The sequence below is a fragment of the Tachypleus tridentatus genome, chromosome 12 (assembly GCF_004210375.1).
Source record: "Tachypleus tridentatus isolate NWPU-2018 chromosome 12, ASM421037v1, whole genome shotgun sequence".
Classification (NCBI taxonomy): domain Eukaryota; kingdom Metazoa; phylum Arthropoda; class Merostomata; order Xiphosura; family Limulidae; genus Tachypleus; species Tachypleus tridentatus.
In genome coordinates this window covers 60,409,566-60,427,132 of record NC_134836.1, presented here as the reverse complement: position 1 = coordinate 60,427,132, position 17,567 = coordinate 60,409,566, and the positions used below count along the sequence as shown (strand labels likewise).

Genomic DNA, 17,567 nt, shown 5'->3' with positions numbered 1-17,567 from the left:
AGTGAGGTTATTAGAGACAGATTATGTTAGCAGGTTACCAGTGAGGTTATTAGAGACAAATTATGTTAGCAGGTTACCAGTGAGGTTGTTAGAGACAGGTTATGTTAGCAGGTTACCAGTGCAAGTATTAGAGACAGGTTATGTTAGCAGGTTACCAGTGAGGTTATTAGAGACAAATTATGTTATCAGGTTACAAGTGAGGTTATTAGAGACAGGCTATGTTACCACTTTACCAGTGAGGTTATTAGAGACAGATTATGTTAGCATGTTACAAGTGATGTTATTAGAGGCAGGTTATGTTAGCAGGTTACCAGTGAGGTTATTAGAAAGAGATTATGTTAGCAGGTTACAAGTGATGTTATTAGAGGCAGGTCATGTTAGCATGTTACAAGTGATGTTATTAGAGGCAGGTTATGTTAGCAGGTTACCAGTGAGGTTATTAGAAAGAGATTATGTTAGCAGGTTACAAGTGATGTTATTAGAGGCAGGTCATGTTAGGAGGCTACAAGTGATGTTATTAGAGGCAGGTCATGTTAGCAGGTTACAAGTGATGTTATTAGAGACAGGTTATGTTAGCAGGTTACCAGTGTGGTTATTAGAGACAGGTTATGTTAGCAGGTTACCAGTGTGGTTATTAGAGACAGGTTATGTTAGCAGGTTACCAGTGAGGTTATTAGAAATAGGTTATGTTAGCAGGTAACCAGAGAGGTTATTAGAGACAGGTTATGTTAGCAGGTTACTAGTGAGGTTATTAAAGACAGATTATTCTAGCAGGTTACCAGTGAGGTTATTAGAAACAGGTTATTTTAGCAGGTTACCCGTGAAGGTATTAGAGACAGATTATGTAGGCAGAAAGAATGTAATATAAAAATGAATTTAATTATTTTCGATATCATTTCAACAGCTTCTACGTTCTATACCCAAGTGTCATTATGTTAAGTTACACCGTCGCTTCCTTCAATTTACTTAGAGCACAATTACAGAAAACCATTGTAAGGCGTGAGTATTACACTATCAAATTCTCCTATAGTCCACCACTTAGTAAGCCAGCAGTATATTTACGGAGTTAGAATGTTAAAAGCCGGGATTTTATTCCCAGCAGTGGACAGAGCACAGATCGCCTATTGTGTAACTTGGCACTCAGACAAATAAACCTTATACATCAGATTTACAGTCCATTTTTTCTTTGTCTTTTCACGAATAAATGTAATGGCTATATATTCCGAAACGAAGGAAATGGAAGTTGTTTGGACGAAAAAGGTTTTACCTCTTACCATACACTAACTAGTTTGGAAGAAAACGTTTTCAAATATTGATTGACAAGACAGACAACTGACTGCATTATCATGTGTATTTGTATCATTACAATAAATAAATGTATCTAAGGCACTTCATGTATTAAGTATACACATTAAGTGTGTTAGTTCCATCTATTTATTTACGGATGCATTAAGTATATACATTAAGTGTATTTGATACATCTATTTATTTACGGATGCATTAAGTATGTACACTAAGTGTATTAGCATTAAGCATAATCTATTTATTTATGAATGCATTAATTTACGGACGCATTAAGTATATACATTAAGTGTGTTTGATACATCTATTTATGAAGTGTATTAGGCAAATCTATTTATATATATTTTTCAAATGTTCAGTATGAATATAGCTTGTTGTGTTAAAGAAAACAAACTTTCAAAAGACGTTGTGGACATTTTTAGGACAAGTTTTCTATAATTCCATGAATCAGATATTTTCTATCCTGTTGTTTTCTATAAGTTATATACAAAGTGAATTTTAAATAAGCTGTTTTAGTAAATTATCCAGAGACATTTTCAACAGTACAACAATAACTGCCTTGTGGGTCACGTGATCTAAGTCCTTCATAGAGTGTTTCATTATAATGTGATGGTCAATCGAGTTATTAGTTAATAAAGAGTGACTGAAAAGGTGGTGGTGAGGGGTGTTTTAACCATCACCTTGTGTTTAGTCTATCATTTTAAAATTACGGATGGCTATCATAGATTGTCTGAGTAGCTTCGTGCGAAATTAAAGAAGGAAATAGAATACTTTAAATCTTAATGATAAAAGTTTTGCCATAGTTCATTGGACAACTCAAGAAAAGAAAAACGTAAACAAAGTCAAATGACACATGTTTCTTTAGCATTCTAGAAATGAAGATATTTAGATGCTCATAACATTGAATCACTTTAGATAACAGATTGTTGTAAATATTTATATACAGTTTTTGTAATGTGTTAACAAATAAGGAAAAAAGAACAGTCGTAATTATTGTTTATACAAGTTCCGTAATGTGTTAACAAAGGGTGAAAACTGACAGTTGTAGACATTGTTTATACAAGAGTTGTAACGTGTTAACAAAGGGTGAAAACTGACAGTTGTAGATATTGTTTATATAAATTTTGTAATGTGTTAACAATGGGCGAAAACGGACAGTTGTAGACATTATTTATGTAATATTTGTAATGTGTCAACAAAGGGTGAAAACTGACAGCTGTATACATTGTTTATACAAGTTTCGTAATGCGTTAACAAAGGATGAAAACGGACAATTGTATATATCGTTCAAAATTATTAGTAATATATTAACAAAGGATAAAAACGGGCACAAATAAACTCCTAGTAGAAACAGACTGAGCAGTTAACTGAGAAGCAGCGCACTCCAACTTTGTTGCAATAAATAAGTTAATAACATTTGAAGTAATAAAAGCCCAGTAGTTGAGGCTAGTCTTGTACTTATAATCTTTAGAAAGGTGTTAATTAGATTACTTCATTGTAATAATTCGTGTGATTTACCTTTACCGTTGGTATCTTTATTTCAACTTTGCTTTTAACTTTTGACGTAGAACATGGAAATACTTTTATAAAGATTAAAATATAAAGATTATATGATAAGAATGGACTCATCTCGAACTTTAATTACTCCATTAACCATAATTAAATACTGAAATGGATATTTCTATCCACATTTGTACTGCTAAATAATAATACGTATCTTATAAAAAAATAAGTATAACAAAACTTTGATGAATAAGTTTCATGACTAAACGTTTCCAAAAGCTTTACGTATTTAGGATTTTACCTATGTGTGTGTTTATATATATTCAATACGGAGATACGCAGCAAATTTTTTGAAGAATATATACCATTAGAATATTTAAAATTACACTATTTATTAGAAATATTTGAAAAACTCAAAATCCAGAAGACTGAGGATTGTGGTAAAAACACACTTGGATAAAAGAATGACAAACGTTTTAAAACGTGCTCTTAGTAAAGAGAGTAGACCTGTAATTATAACGTATTTGATTATTCCAAGACTAGGATGAAATTTACAAGTTTCAACTGCATTATATTCTTGGGAAAAAGTCTTTAAAACATTCTAACGTAGGTGTTGATTAACTATAATTTCTTTCCATGGCGAAATTTTTTTACTAATAGGGTACCTCACTCCTGGTACTATATTCACAGTTTTGCCACCCAGTGTGTCAGTGGTATGTCTGAGGCGTTACCACCCTAAAATCCGGGTTTCGATACTCGTGGTGGGCAGAGCACAGATAGCCCATTGTGTAGCTTTGTGTTTAATTCAAAACAACAACGACTAATAGGGGATGATTTTGGATTGTATTTTATGAAGAAAATCTACACACTCAGTTATCTTAACTTTTTATACTATGAACAGTTCAAGTACGTTTTTAATTTGCAACAGTTAAACATAGTATTAAAGTATTACTTATTTCTATTCTTTCCCTCACAATTTCAGTGAAAAGTACGACTGACTTTATTGTAAATATAAACGTACAATATGTCTGAATGAAATTGTTATTCGTCAAACAAGAGAGCGAAGTGAAAATCGTATATTCTGTGCAGTATAGTTTGAAATAATTATATTTACTTAAGAACGGTATAACCAACTCGCGTGTTATGCAGAATGAAAGACTTGGTTCGTAAGTTCCTCGTGGCGAATCTCATGTAGAAACATGGCCAGAAAGAAATGAGAATGCTGGGTTTGCGTAAAGATAAATAGAAACTTACTTCGAGGCCCTGGGTGGTTTTATCTCCTGTACATTATCAAACACGTACTTTATGTTCACATTTCTTATGCTTTTTAAGTACCAGCGGCACGGCTTTCTTTACATAAAATAAGTTAATTTAAACACACGTATTGCAAACACTGCAACCATCGAATCAACCTCTAAAACTTGATGTAGAATTTAGATGCATGTATTTTAGTTCAAGTAAAGCTCCAAATTTGAACAACGCTGGGGACCGTTATGTCGGTATGAGTAATACCGACAACCACTATGTCGGTATGAGTAATACCGACAACCACTATGTCGGTTTGAGTAATACCGACAACCACTATATCGGTTTGAGTAATACCGACAACCACTATGTCAGTTTGGTTAACACCGACAACCATTATGTGAGTTTGAATAATACCGACAACCATTATGTCAGTTTGAGTAATACCAACAACCACTATGTCAGTTTGAGTAATACCGATAACCATTATGTTAGTTTGAGTAATACCAACAACCACTATGTCAGTTTGAGTAATACCGGCAACCATTATGTCGGTATGAGTAATACCGACAACCACTATGTCAGTTTGAGTAATACCAACAACCACTATGCCAGTTTGAGTAATACCGACAACCACTATGTCAGTTTGAGTAATACCGACAACCACTATGTCAGTTTGAGTAATACCGATAACCACTATGTCAGTTTGAGTAATACCGACAACCACTATGCCAGTTTGAGTAATACCAACAACCACTATGTCAGTTTGAGTAATACCGACAACCACTATGCCAGTTTGAGTAATACCGACAACCACTATGTCGGTTTGAGTAATACCGACAACCACTATATCGGTTTGAGTAATACCGACAACCACTATGTCAGTTTGGTTAACACCGACAACCATTATGTGAGTTTGAATAATACCGACAACCATTATGTCAGTTTGAGTAATACCAACAACCACTATGTCAGTTTGAGTAATACCGATAACCATTATGTTAGTTTGAGTAATACCAACAACCACTATGTCAGTTTGAGTAATACCGGCAACCATTATGTCGGTATGAGTAATACCGACAACCACTATGTCAGTTTGAGTAATACCAACAACCACTATGCCAGTTTGAGTAATACCGACAACCACTATGTCAGTTTGAGTAATACCGACAACCACTATGTCAGTTTGAGTAATACCGATAACCACTATGTCAGTTTGAGTAATACCGACAACCACTATGCCAGTTTGAGTAATACCAACAACCACTATGTCAGTTTGAGTAATACCGACAACCACTATGCCAGTTTGAGTAATACCGACAACCACTATGTCGGTTTGAGTAATACCGACAACCACTATGTCAGTTTGAGTAACACCGACAACCATTATGTGAGTTTGAATAATACCGACAACCACTATGTCAGTTTGAGTAATACCGACAACCACTATGCCAGTTTGAGTAATACCGACAACCACTATGTCGGTTTGAGTAATACCGACAACCACTATGTCGGTTTGAGTAATACCGACAACCACTATGTCAGTTTGAGTAACACCGACAACCATTATGTGAGTTTGAATAATACCGACAACCAATATGGCATTGTGAGCAATACCGACAATCATTGTAATAGTCTAAGTCACAGGTTATTTTTATAGACCAAGAGGTTAAAATAGACTTGTTTTTAGAAATCCTACTGTGATTGCGCACTCTGTTTATACAAACTCATTTGTGTACTTCGCTTAGATTTCTTTAGCAATTTATAAAATAGAAAATTTATTTAGTGACTTCTTTCGCTAGTTTGTCTTTAAATATAATCTAGTTTTGTTAGCAGGTAATCTTTAAACAGAGTTGACATCTGTATTTGGCTGTTCTGTTTATTGTTTTGTTATATTCTTTATATTTTAAGAATATTACCTATTTATGTTTTTTACTTGATCTACTGTTTCCTTGTACTATTCTCATATTATATCATTCAATGTTACTAGTGCCTTTAACAGTTTAAAATGTTTGTTTAAAATTTTCTTCAGTTGGTTCGTATACTTCTATGTGTTCCTTCATTAACATGTTATCCCTTCTTGACACTAGTTTTGTGATCGATTAGAGGTAGCGGAATAGATTTAAAATGCTAAAATCAGGGTTTGATTCCTCCCCGAAGACAAAGCACGGACAGGTCATTGTGTACCTTTGACCAACATAACTTAGTTTCCTGGCTACAATAAACCACAACAAAACAGATAGTCACAGGAGATACATATCACAAACAATAAACCACAACAAAACAGATAATCACAGGAGATATACATCACAAGCATAATTGTAAACATTGTTTACACATTTAACTAAATAACATTTATCTAGTTTTCCTGTTACTATGTATATTCAATAAACGTGTGAACATGATATATGCAACTGTCTTAAAGCTTAGAACCTGTTACTGTTCTACGTTAGTTACGATTAGAGAACGTAAACAGTTGTTAACGTATTTCTTAAGAACATTATCGTGTCTTAGCATTCCTCTACATGCAGTTTGTCTTTTTGGTACATGTTTACCCTTTTGATTCCACTCCTTAGTAGAATTAACTGGCAGATATATTTGAACAACCGATCAAAGAAACGGCTTTTTTATAACGACATTTTCTCTAAGCTTATAATGTCTCTCAGACTGTCTACATTTGGTTTAAATTTCGCGCAAAGCTACAATACCAGTTGTCTTCAATAATTTTGTGAGTAATTTTTCATTGAAAAGGTTCTCGTATACAGCAACTTTATACGTAAGTTAATAAATCATTAATTAAAAGGATTTTCGAATTACAGAAACAGTAGATCCAATAACCACGTTTGTTGTTTTTTTTAATTTTGCGCAAAGCTACTTGAGGGCTATCTGCGCTAGCCGTCCCTAATTTAGCATTGTAAGACTAGATTTTGTTTGCTTGTTTTGGAATTTCGCACAAAGCTACTCGAGGGCTATCTGCGCTAGTAGTCCCTAATTTAGTAGTGAAAGACTAGAGGGAAGGCAGCTAGTCATCACCACCCACCGTCAACTCTTGGGTTACTCTTTTACTAAAGAAGAGTGGAACTGATCGTAACGTGGTAACGCCCCCACAGCTGAAAGGGCGAGCACGGATGGTCAAAAGAACTGGTACCTTAGATTATAATTTTGCAGACTGGCGTAATTGTGACCACCTCTGATATTTGTGAAGCGACTTTGCTTTATACGTAATCACCAAATCATGGTCTCCCCAGATATACATCAATAAATAAGAAAGGTTTTTAGATTTTATTACGTATAAACTCGTGTGTGTATGTTTGTGACGAACGCACAAGTGTGATATTTATGACTCGTCAGCTTGATCACCAAAACACAAACAGGAACGTTTCTTACTAATTAAAATAGTCGGGAACCAGCTAAGTAATTAGATATCTACTTAAGAGAATATTTCTTTTCCTAACACTCTGTAGCTCAAGCTTTCAAATTGATACTCTGTGGCGAAACAGTTTCTTTTCTGACTGATTTAAGCCTTTAAGTATAACACAAAATTAAAGTACTTTGTCGTAATTCAAGAAATTATTTGACATCTTTAATAAAGCAAGGAAAAATAAACTCATATATAATGACGTAAATGACAACAACAAATTGTTTGGTTTAATAAGTGCTGATTAGTAACTTGTACTAAGGTATCTAACATTACATGTTTCTTTTACAAGTTAAGGCACCACGAGAAGCATGACCCGTAGATTGACCTGTTGCGTTCGAAATAAACACCTCAATACCTCCATTCTTCTAATATTTCTCGTAAAATAAAATACCTGAATCCAGAATTAATGTAAAGTTTTTCTTATTTTCCCTACTGTATGTGATACATTTTCTAATATAAGCAACTTAGAACATATAAACCATGTAAAGTTTTCTTCTAATCTACTGTGACGTAAGAAACTCAAAGTTTTGGTTTATGAATTTCGCGCAAAGCTACACGAGAACTATCTGCGGAAGCCGTCCCTAATTTAGCAGTGTAAGACTAGAGGTAAGACAGCTAGTCATCACCACCCACCGTGAACTCTTGGGTTACTCTTTTATCAACGAATAATGGGATTGACCGTCACATTATAGCGCCCCCAAGGCTGAAAGGGCGATCTTGTTTGATGTGACTGAGATTCGAGCCCGTGACCCACAGGTTAGAAGTAGCGTGCCTTAACCACCTGGCCATGCCGGGCATAAACTCAATAAGAGAAAGTGTGTAAGATTTGTATTGGGATCTAATGGTATATAGAAATCTAGTACGGTTCACTTTAGATTGTGTTAAGATTTAGAAGATAATACTGAAAATTAATATTTTCTTGGCACCAAATCATTACGAAGAGACTCATGGCAAAATCAAGGTTTGTTATATCAGCGTAAAAATGTGAGATATCGCTCTATTAATTCATAGTTAAAATTATCTCTTCTATGTTCTACTGCTTGAAGAGAATGATCTATTGATCAACACATGTATACCGACTAATAAAATGTTTTTATTATTTTAAAATTAAATAGAACTGTTTCTTCTTCCGATTTTTCTTTTTGGAAATTTGCTGTAAAAATTGCTTATCGATTACTTTGACAAAATGTTTAATTTTATGAATACATACTTGGAAAACTTTGTTTTAAAAATTATTGTATGTCGAGATGTGAAACCTGTTTCACACAGAGTACGTTTTGTTTTGAAAAATATCTTCATTACATTTACTATTTGTGTTCACTAAAGAGAAAGAAAAATATCATGGCAAAAATAATGTACTATATGAACACTTGCATTTTATTATTACTTCAAAGAAGCGAAGGTGTAACACAGTGCACCGAAACTTTGAATAACAAGACGAAACGTAATTCAATATTTTTTTCATAGCTTGTTTAGTCCGAGTATTCATGATGAATACTTTGGAATACATAACAACCGCCTTTTATAGAAAAACACAAGCGTAGTGGACGTCGTTTCGGAAGTGTTCCGTCTCTCGAAACGTCGTCCACTACACCTGTGCTTTTACACTGTACTCTTGTCCTTATACAGGTTACTCTCGCACGAAATGAAACGTTGCAAGTTTATTTTTATTTTTAGTATATTGTAATATTTTAAATTTTAAATTATGGAAGTGAATTAGTAAATTTCTTACTGCGATTTAGAAACAAACTAACAAATTTGCTACTACACTCTATCGTTTCGCTGGTGAAAAATAAATTCGGGTAAGAGAATAACTTAAAAAAAGAAGAAAATATTTAGTAACTTTACTGTGACGTCATTCTTGTCATATAAAAATTTTCATACGCGGATATTTCATTGTACCAATAAAATGTATAGTTTGGGTATTAAATGAACCGAGCGCGCTCTGTCATCTGTGTTTTTAATTGTCAAGTTTGTTCTTAAATTAGTTACAAAAAAAGCGTATAATTCCTATTATTACACAGAAGCTTTAAAAAAAAATGTTATAAGCATTATGAAACGTAATGTAAGAGAGAAGTCGACTTGGTTTTGGAAGTTAAAGCTATTAATATTATTATTGATTTGCTTCCCGGGAACTTTCCTCCGATTAGAGTTTGCTTATCGGTCACGAAGTTATGTGTTTTTTTTTTCCAGACAGTGGGTTTCATCCTCTCTGCTCTACTTGAATAGTTTCTAAGTTTACTCATAAGTCTAAGTTGTAGGTCGTTATCCAGACGAGAAACAGATTCTATTCAACTAAGACACTCACGGGAAACACAAATACAATTTAGAGTATAGAAAACTTTCTGGGCTGCAGTATTTCTCTTTTTATTATTGGTAGAATGTAAATGGTAATGCATACATATGTCTGTCAGTAGTCACGAAATGCTAGGCATAACTGGCAAGATGTCAGAATTTCTGACTTATAAGTAGATTGCATTCACTTTCCAGCTTATTGTTAAAGGATTTGAAATTTTGAAACTAAATGGATTTTACCATAACAATAATTCGACTTATTAAATATATTTAGCTATTTATATAAAAGATTAAATATGTGTTTAATCATGAACTTTAGGACAGAGCTTGTCACGAAACAAAATATGCCCAAAAGCATTGTTAATTATGTTTTCACTCCTACGTTAATTATGTTTTCACTCCTATGTTAATTATGTTTTCACTCCTATGTTAATTATGTTTTCACTCCTATGTTAATTATGTTTTCACTCCTATGTTAATTATGTTTTCACTCCTATGTTAATTATGTTTTCACTCCTATGTTAATTATGTTTTCACTCCTACGTTAATTATGTTTTCACTCCTATGTTAATTATGTTTTCACTCCTATGTTAATTTTGTTTTCACTCCTATGTTAATTATGTTTTCACTCCTATGTTAATTATGTTTTCACTCCTATGTTAATTTTGTTTTCACTCCTATGTTAATTATATTTTCACTCCTATGTTAATTATATTTTCACTCCTATGTTAATTATGTTTTCACTCCTACCATGTCCTCAATTACATAGCAATGACAAACAAAAAGTATTGTTTGTTTGTTTGTTTGTTTTGAATTTCACACAAAGCTACTCGAGAGCTATCTGTGCTAGCCGTCCATAATTTAGCAGTGTAAGACTAGAGGGAAGGCCGCTAGTCATCACTACCCACCGCCAGCCCTTGGGCTACTTTTTCACCAACGAATAGTGGAATTGACCGACACATTATAACGCCCCCACGGCTGAAAAGGCGAGCATGGGTGGCGAGATGGGGATGCGAACCCGCGACCCTCAGATTACGAGTCGCACGTCTTAACACGGTTGGCCATGCCGGGTCATAGAACATGGAATAATGGAAAATACATTTTATCATTATATTTTAATTTCTTAAATAGGTATGCAGAAGACAGTATTTTCAATGAATATGTTTACTAAGCTTGTAAATTAATACTTGTCCATATTGTAAAATATTTGTGTGTAACATGATTTTTACAATTCTTGCTTTTCGAATACATAGAACACAAAAGCAGTCCAGTGGTTGTTGAAGAAATGGAAACAGTTATTCAATTTATGTGGATGTTTTCAAACTTATTTTGAGTATTATTGAAAATTCAACAAATCATATAGCTTTGTATTACCTTAGAAAGAAAATATATCAGTACTGATGTAGGGAAGAGACTTAATGTAGGGTTTTGTTTCTGGTTCAGTTGTTGTGAACTATGGTAGAAAATTGATTGGTCAGCGAAGCAGATCCTAATTCTGGAAATAACAAAATAAATCTGTGTGTTATAGCAGAATATCTGTCTTGAAATTCTTATGTCATGATCTATACATAATGTTTATCTTTCTGAGTTAGAAATATTCTTTTAAAAGTTTTGAGTATCTTATTTATACAATATATTTTTGTATTTGCCTTACGTATCTAAGTATCTTACTTGTAGCGCACATATTTCTTAAAATGTTGTATATATTTAGATATAGTATTCGACTTCTAGCAAATAAAAAATATAAGATTGTTTTAACTAATTTGAATATATAAAAGTTTAAATGTATTATTTTTTATGTGATTATTATTACTAGCTATGCTATCATTCCGTGAATTTATATTATCAAAATCTGAAGTTTAACAAGAACTAAATAGATATACAAAAATCGTTGAACTTTACAAACATTGCTTAAAGTTTATATTAGGACAAGTTAAAACTCGATTATTGGTGCTTAAATTTGACGATTAGTATTGGTACATATATATTAACAACTTTTATGAATAATCTATACTACTTGAGATTATGGTAATATAATGCTTTACCAAGTTATGTATATGCTAACACATTAATGTTGCGCCGCCAACGACAAATTTAGAACTACACATCTGGTTCATAGTGAATTGTGAACCCGGCAGGTGATCCTAGCACTAAGGGTGGTCTTATCGCAGAATATCATGTCACGGGCCTTTACTTGGAAATTATGTGAATAAAATGTCCTTAAACGATGTTAAGTCTACAAACAAACCATTTCTTGGAAAGAAGTCGAGATTTTTTACCAGGGAACAGAAAACCTCGCATATCATTGCACTTAAGTTAGTAACGGGATTCAAACCTCCATTAGAAACCAGCTCAAGGTACTTCCTCATGGGAAAATGAAAGCGAACCTTTCACCACAAAATTCTATTTCAATAAAATTGGTCATTCTTTTTGTGGTACCTTATAAAGATGATAAGGAGGTGTTTAAAGTTCAGAGTTGTCTCGAAAAGAGAAATCACACAAACACACAGAAATAAAATCCCCGAATCACAATAAAACCGTTCGACCAATATTTTCCTAGCTCGTAAAATGCAACCCTTGTGCAAGATCTCTGAATTATGCATTAATGATGCATACCATATGGGAAGAGTTACTCGAGGGTTATCTGCTCTAGTCGTCCGTAATTTAGCAGTGTAAAATTAGAGGGAGAGCAGCAGATCATCACCACCCACCGCCAACTCTTGGGCTACTCTTTTACCAACGAATAGTTGGATTAATCGGCCGTGATAACGCCCCCACGGCTGGAAGGGCAAGCATGTTTGGTGTGAGGGTGATTCAAACCCGCAACCACATTATTAAAGCTGTTCCGACCGTATTTGTAAAACAATTTTTCAGTCACATTATTAAAGCTATTCCGACCGTATTTGTAAAACAATTTTTCAGTCACATTATTAAAGTTATTCCGACCGTATTTGTAAAACAATTTTTCAGTCACATTATTAAAGTTATTCCGACCGTATTTGTAAAACAATTTTTCAGTCACATTATTAAAGCTATTCCGACCGTATTTGTAAAAAAATTTTTCAGTCACATTATTAAAGTTATTCCGACCGTATTTGTAAAACAATTTTTCAGTCACATTATTAAATTTATTCCGACCGTATTTGTAAATCAATTTTTCAGTCACATTATTAAAGTTATTCCGACCGTATTTGTAAAACAATTTTTTCAGTCACATTATTAAAGCTGTTCCGACCGTATTTGTAAGACAATTTTTCAGTCACATTATTAAAGTTATTCCGACCGTATTTGTAAAACAATTTTTCAGTCACATTATTAAAGTTATTCCGACCGTATTTGTAAAACAATTTTGTGCAAAAACGTTCTTATGAAATGTTTCAACACACTCCTGGCTAGATTTTGATTTACGTTGAGCTGGCTTCGCCTGTGCATATTAGTGAAATGCAATCATAATTCGTTTTTTGACAAGTAATTTCATACGTTGTTGACCGTGTGCTTAATTAGATCGATGATGTAGGCGGAAGTTAAATGAAATTGAAGATACTCACATAAATATGAAAGTATACCGTATTGGATCTAATTGTTGTGTGGGAAACGTATTATACGAGCAATGAGTTAATATGCTGATTTAATGGTAGAGTAAAATTTAATTAGTTTTGTTCTGACTAGGATTTACTATATTTATAGGTAGAGAGTATACTGTCACGAACTTCGTGGGTAACAACGCTATTCTGCCTTGTGAAGTAGACGTGGACACTTGCGGAAGAGTCTATTTCATCACGTGGACCAAAAACGTCTCTAACGATTGGGAGAGAGTGTACTTGTATAGTGAAAATTTCGAAACGGCTCTAGGAGATTTTACAAATCCCTTTCGTGCTAGCTTTAAGCTGCAGAATGACTCCGCGTTTTTGAAAATCCACTCTTTACTCTACGAGGACGAAGGCGTATACAAATGTGACGTCACTTACGTTAGAGGAAAATGTCCGTCGCTGTCCTTTATTAAGCTGAATACATTAGGTAAGTAAGCGAGTTTTAACTTTTATTAAGCTGAATACATTAAGTAAGTAAGCGAGTTTTGACTTTTATTAAGCTGAATACATTAGGTGCCACCCAGTGGCTCAGCGGTATGTCTGCGGACTTCCACGCTAAAATCCGAGTTTCGATACTCGTGGTGGGCAGAGCACCGATAGCCCATTGTGTAGCTTTGTGCTTAATTTAAAACAACAACAATACATTAGGTAAGTAAGCGAGTTTTAACTTTTATTAAGCTGAACACATTAGGTAAGTAAGCGAGTTTTAACTTTGCCAAATGTAAATAAATTAAACCAGTAATTGAATCAAAACTTATCAAGGATAGAAAATTCCTTCTTTTTCAACAAAGTTAAATTTTGAACAGGATTAGTGGACACCGGATCAGCGATCCAGATTTGTTTCTATTTATTTTTGACTTAGTTAGAAATAGCATTTTTTAAAAACTTTGTATGGTGACTGGTTAACTGTTGTTAGTAAGAATGGAAAACTTTGTATGGTGGCTGGTAAACTGTTTTCAGTAAGAATGGAAAAACTTTGTATGGTGACTGGTAAACTGTTGTCAGTAAGAATGGAAAAAAAACTTTGTATGGTGACTGGTAAACTGTTGTCAGTAAGAATGGAAAAACTTTGTATGATGTCTGGTAAACTGTTGTCAGTAAGAATGGAAAAACTTTATATGGTGACTGGTAAACTGTTGTCAGTAAGAATGGAAAAACTTTATATGGTGACTGGTAAACTGTTGTCAGTAAGAATGGAAAAACTTTATATGGTGACTGGTAAACTGTTGTCAGTAAGAATGGAAAAACTTTGTATGATGTCTGGTAAACTGTTGTCAGTAAGAATGGAAAAAAACTTTGTATGGTGACTGGTAAACTGTTGTCAGTAAGAATGGAAAAAAACTTTGTATGGTGACTGGTAAACTGTTGTCAGTAAGAATGGAAAAAAACTTTGTATGGTGACTGGTAAACTGTTGTCAGTAAGAATGGAAAAACTTTGTATGATGTCTGGTAAACTGTTGTCAGTAAGAATGGAAAAAAACTTTGTATGGTGACTGGTAAACTCTTGTCAGTAAGAATGGAAAAACTTTGTATGATGTCTGGTAAACTGTTGTCAGTAAGAATGGAAAAAAACTTTGTATGATGTCTGGTAAACTGTTGTCAGTAAGAATGGTCAGAAAAAAACTTTGTATGGTGACTGGTAAACTGTTGTCAGTAAGAATGGAAAAAACTTTGTATGGTGACTGGTAAACTGTTGTCAGTAAGAATGGAAAAAACTTTGTATATGATGTCTGGTAAACTGTTGTCAGTAAGAGTGGAAAAAAAACTTTGTATGAATGTCTGAAAAAATGTTGTCAGTAAGAATGGAAAAAAACTTTGTATGATGTCTGGTAAACTGTTGTCAGTAAGAATGGAAAAAACTTTAATATGATGTCTGGTAAACTGTTGTCAGTAAGAATGGAAAAACTTTTGTATGATGTCTGGTAAACTGTTGTCAGTAAGAATGGAAAAAAACTTTGTATGATGTCTGGTAAACTGTTGTCAGTAAGAATGGAAAAAAAACTTTGTATGATGTCTGGTAAACTGTAAGTAAACTGTTGTCAGTAAGAATGGTAAGAAAAAAACTTTGTATGGTGACTGGTAAACTGTTGTCAGTAAGAATGGAAAAAACTTTTATGTATGATGTCTGGTAAACTGTTGTCAGTAAGAATGGAAAAAAACTTTGTATGGTGACTGGTAAACTGTTGTCAGTAAGAATGGAAAAAACTTTGTATGATGTCTGGTAAACTGTTGTCAGTAAGAATGGAAAAACTTTGTATGATGTCTGGTAAACTGTTGTCAGTAAGAATGGGAAAAACTTTGTATGGTGACTGGTAAACTGTTGTCAGTAAGAATGGAAAAAAACTGTATGTATGATGTCTGGTAAACTGTTGTCAGTAAGAATGGAAAAAACTTTGTATGGTGACTGGTAAACTGTTGTCAGTAAGAATGGAAAAAAACTTTGTATGATGTCTGGTAAACTGTTGTCAGTAAGAATGGAAAAAAACTTTGTATGATGTCTGGTAAACTGTTGTCAGTAAGAATGGAGAAAAACTTTAAATGGTGACTGGTAAACTGTTGTCAGTAAGAATGGAAAAAACTTTGTATGGTAAACTGTTGTCAGTAAGAATGGAAAAAAAACTTTGTATGATGTCTGGTAAACTGTTGTCAGTAAGAATGGAAAAAAACTTTGTATGGTGACTGAGTAAACTGTTGTCAGTAAGAATGGAAAAAAACTTTGTATGATGTCTGGTAAACTGTTGTCAGTAAGAATGGAAAAAACTTTGTATGGTGACTGGTAAACTGTTGTCAGTAAGAAGTGGAAAAAAACTTTGTATGTCTGGTAAACTGTTGTCAGTAAGAATGGAAAAACTTTGTATGATGTCCTGGTAAACTGTTGTCAGTAAGAATGGAAAAACTTTGTATGATGTCTGGTAAACTGTTGTCAGTAAGAATGGAAAAACTTTGTATGGTGACTGGTAAACTGTTGTCAGTAAGAATGGAAAAAAACTTTGTATGATGTCTGGTAAACTGTTGTCAGTAAGAATGGAAAAAAACTTTGTATGGTGACTGGTAAACTGTTGTCAGTAAGAATGGAAAAAACTTTGTATGATGTCTGGTAAACTGTTGTCAGTAAGAATGGAAAAAACTTTATATGGTGACTGGTAAACTGTTGTCAGTAAGAATGGAAAAAACTTTGTATGATGTCTGGTAAACTGTTGTCAGTAAGAATGGAAAAACTTTGTATGATGACTGGTAAACTGTTGTCAGTAAGAATGGAAAAAAACTTTGTAAAAACAAGAATGGAAAAAATTTGTATGGTGTCTGGTAAACTGTTGTCAGTAAGAATGGAAAAAAACTTTGTATGGTGACTGGTAAACTGTTGTCAGTAAGAATGGAAAAAACTTTGTATGGTGTCTGGTAAACTGTTGTCAGTAAGAATGGAAAAAAACTTTGTATGATGTCTGGTAAACTGTTGTCAGTAAGAATGGAAAAAAACTTTGTATGGTGACTGGTAAACTGTTGTCAGTAAGAATGGAAAAAACTTTGTATGATGTCTGGTAAACTGTTGTCAGTAAGAATGGAAAAACTTTGTATGATGTCTGGTAAACTGTTGTCAGTAAGAATGGAAAAAAAACCTTGTATGGTCTGGTAAACTGTTGTCAGTAAGAATGGAAAAACTTTGTATGATGTCTGGTAAACTGTTGTCAGTAAGAATGGAAAAAACTTTGTATGGTGTCTGGTAAACTGTTGTCAGTAAGAATGGAAAAACTTTGTATGGTGACTGGTAAACTGTTGTCAGTAAGAATGGAAAAAACTTTGTATGATGTCTGTAAACTGTTGTCAGTAAGAATAAAAAACTTTGTAAAAACTGTTGTTGTATGATGTCTGGTAAACTGTTGTCAGTAAGAATGGAAAAAACTTTGTATGATGTCTGGTAAACTGTTGTCAGTAAGAATGGTGGGAAAAAACTTTGTATGATGTCTGGTAAACTGTTGTCAGTAAGAATGGAAAAAACTTTGTATGGTGACTGGTAAACTGTTGTCAGTAAGAATGGAAAAAAACTTTGTATGATGTCTGGTAAACTGTTGTCAGTAAGAATGGAAAAAAACTTTGTATGGATGTCTGGTAAACTGTTGTCAGTAAGAATGGAAAAAACTTTGTATGGTGACTGGTAAACTGTTGTCAGTAAGAATGAAAAAAAAAACTTTGTTGTATGATGTCTGGTAAAC

The 17,567-nt window shown here is 33.5% G+C and overlaps 1 protein-coding gene across 2 annotated transcripts in view; it reads left to right on the top strand.

Moving 5' to 3' along the window:
- The window catches only part of LOC143233385 (hemicentin-2-like), a 165,252-nt gene that overhangs the window by 57,869 nt on the left and 89,816 nt on the right, over positions 1-17,567 (top strand). For both annotated transcript variants that reach the window (XM_076469577.1, XM_076469576.1), the window contains exon 2: positions 13,454-13,783. In XM_076469577.1, coding sequence (XP_076325692.1) covers positions 13,454-13,783 — 330 coding nt within the window. The remainder of the gene's footprint in view (positions 1-13,453; positions 13,784-17,567) is intronic.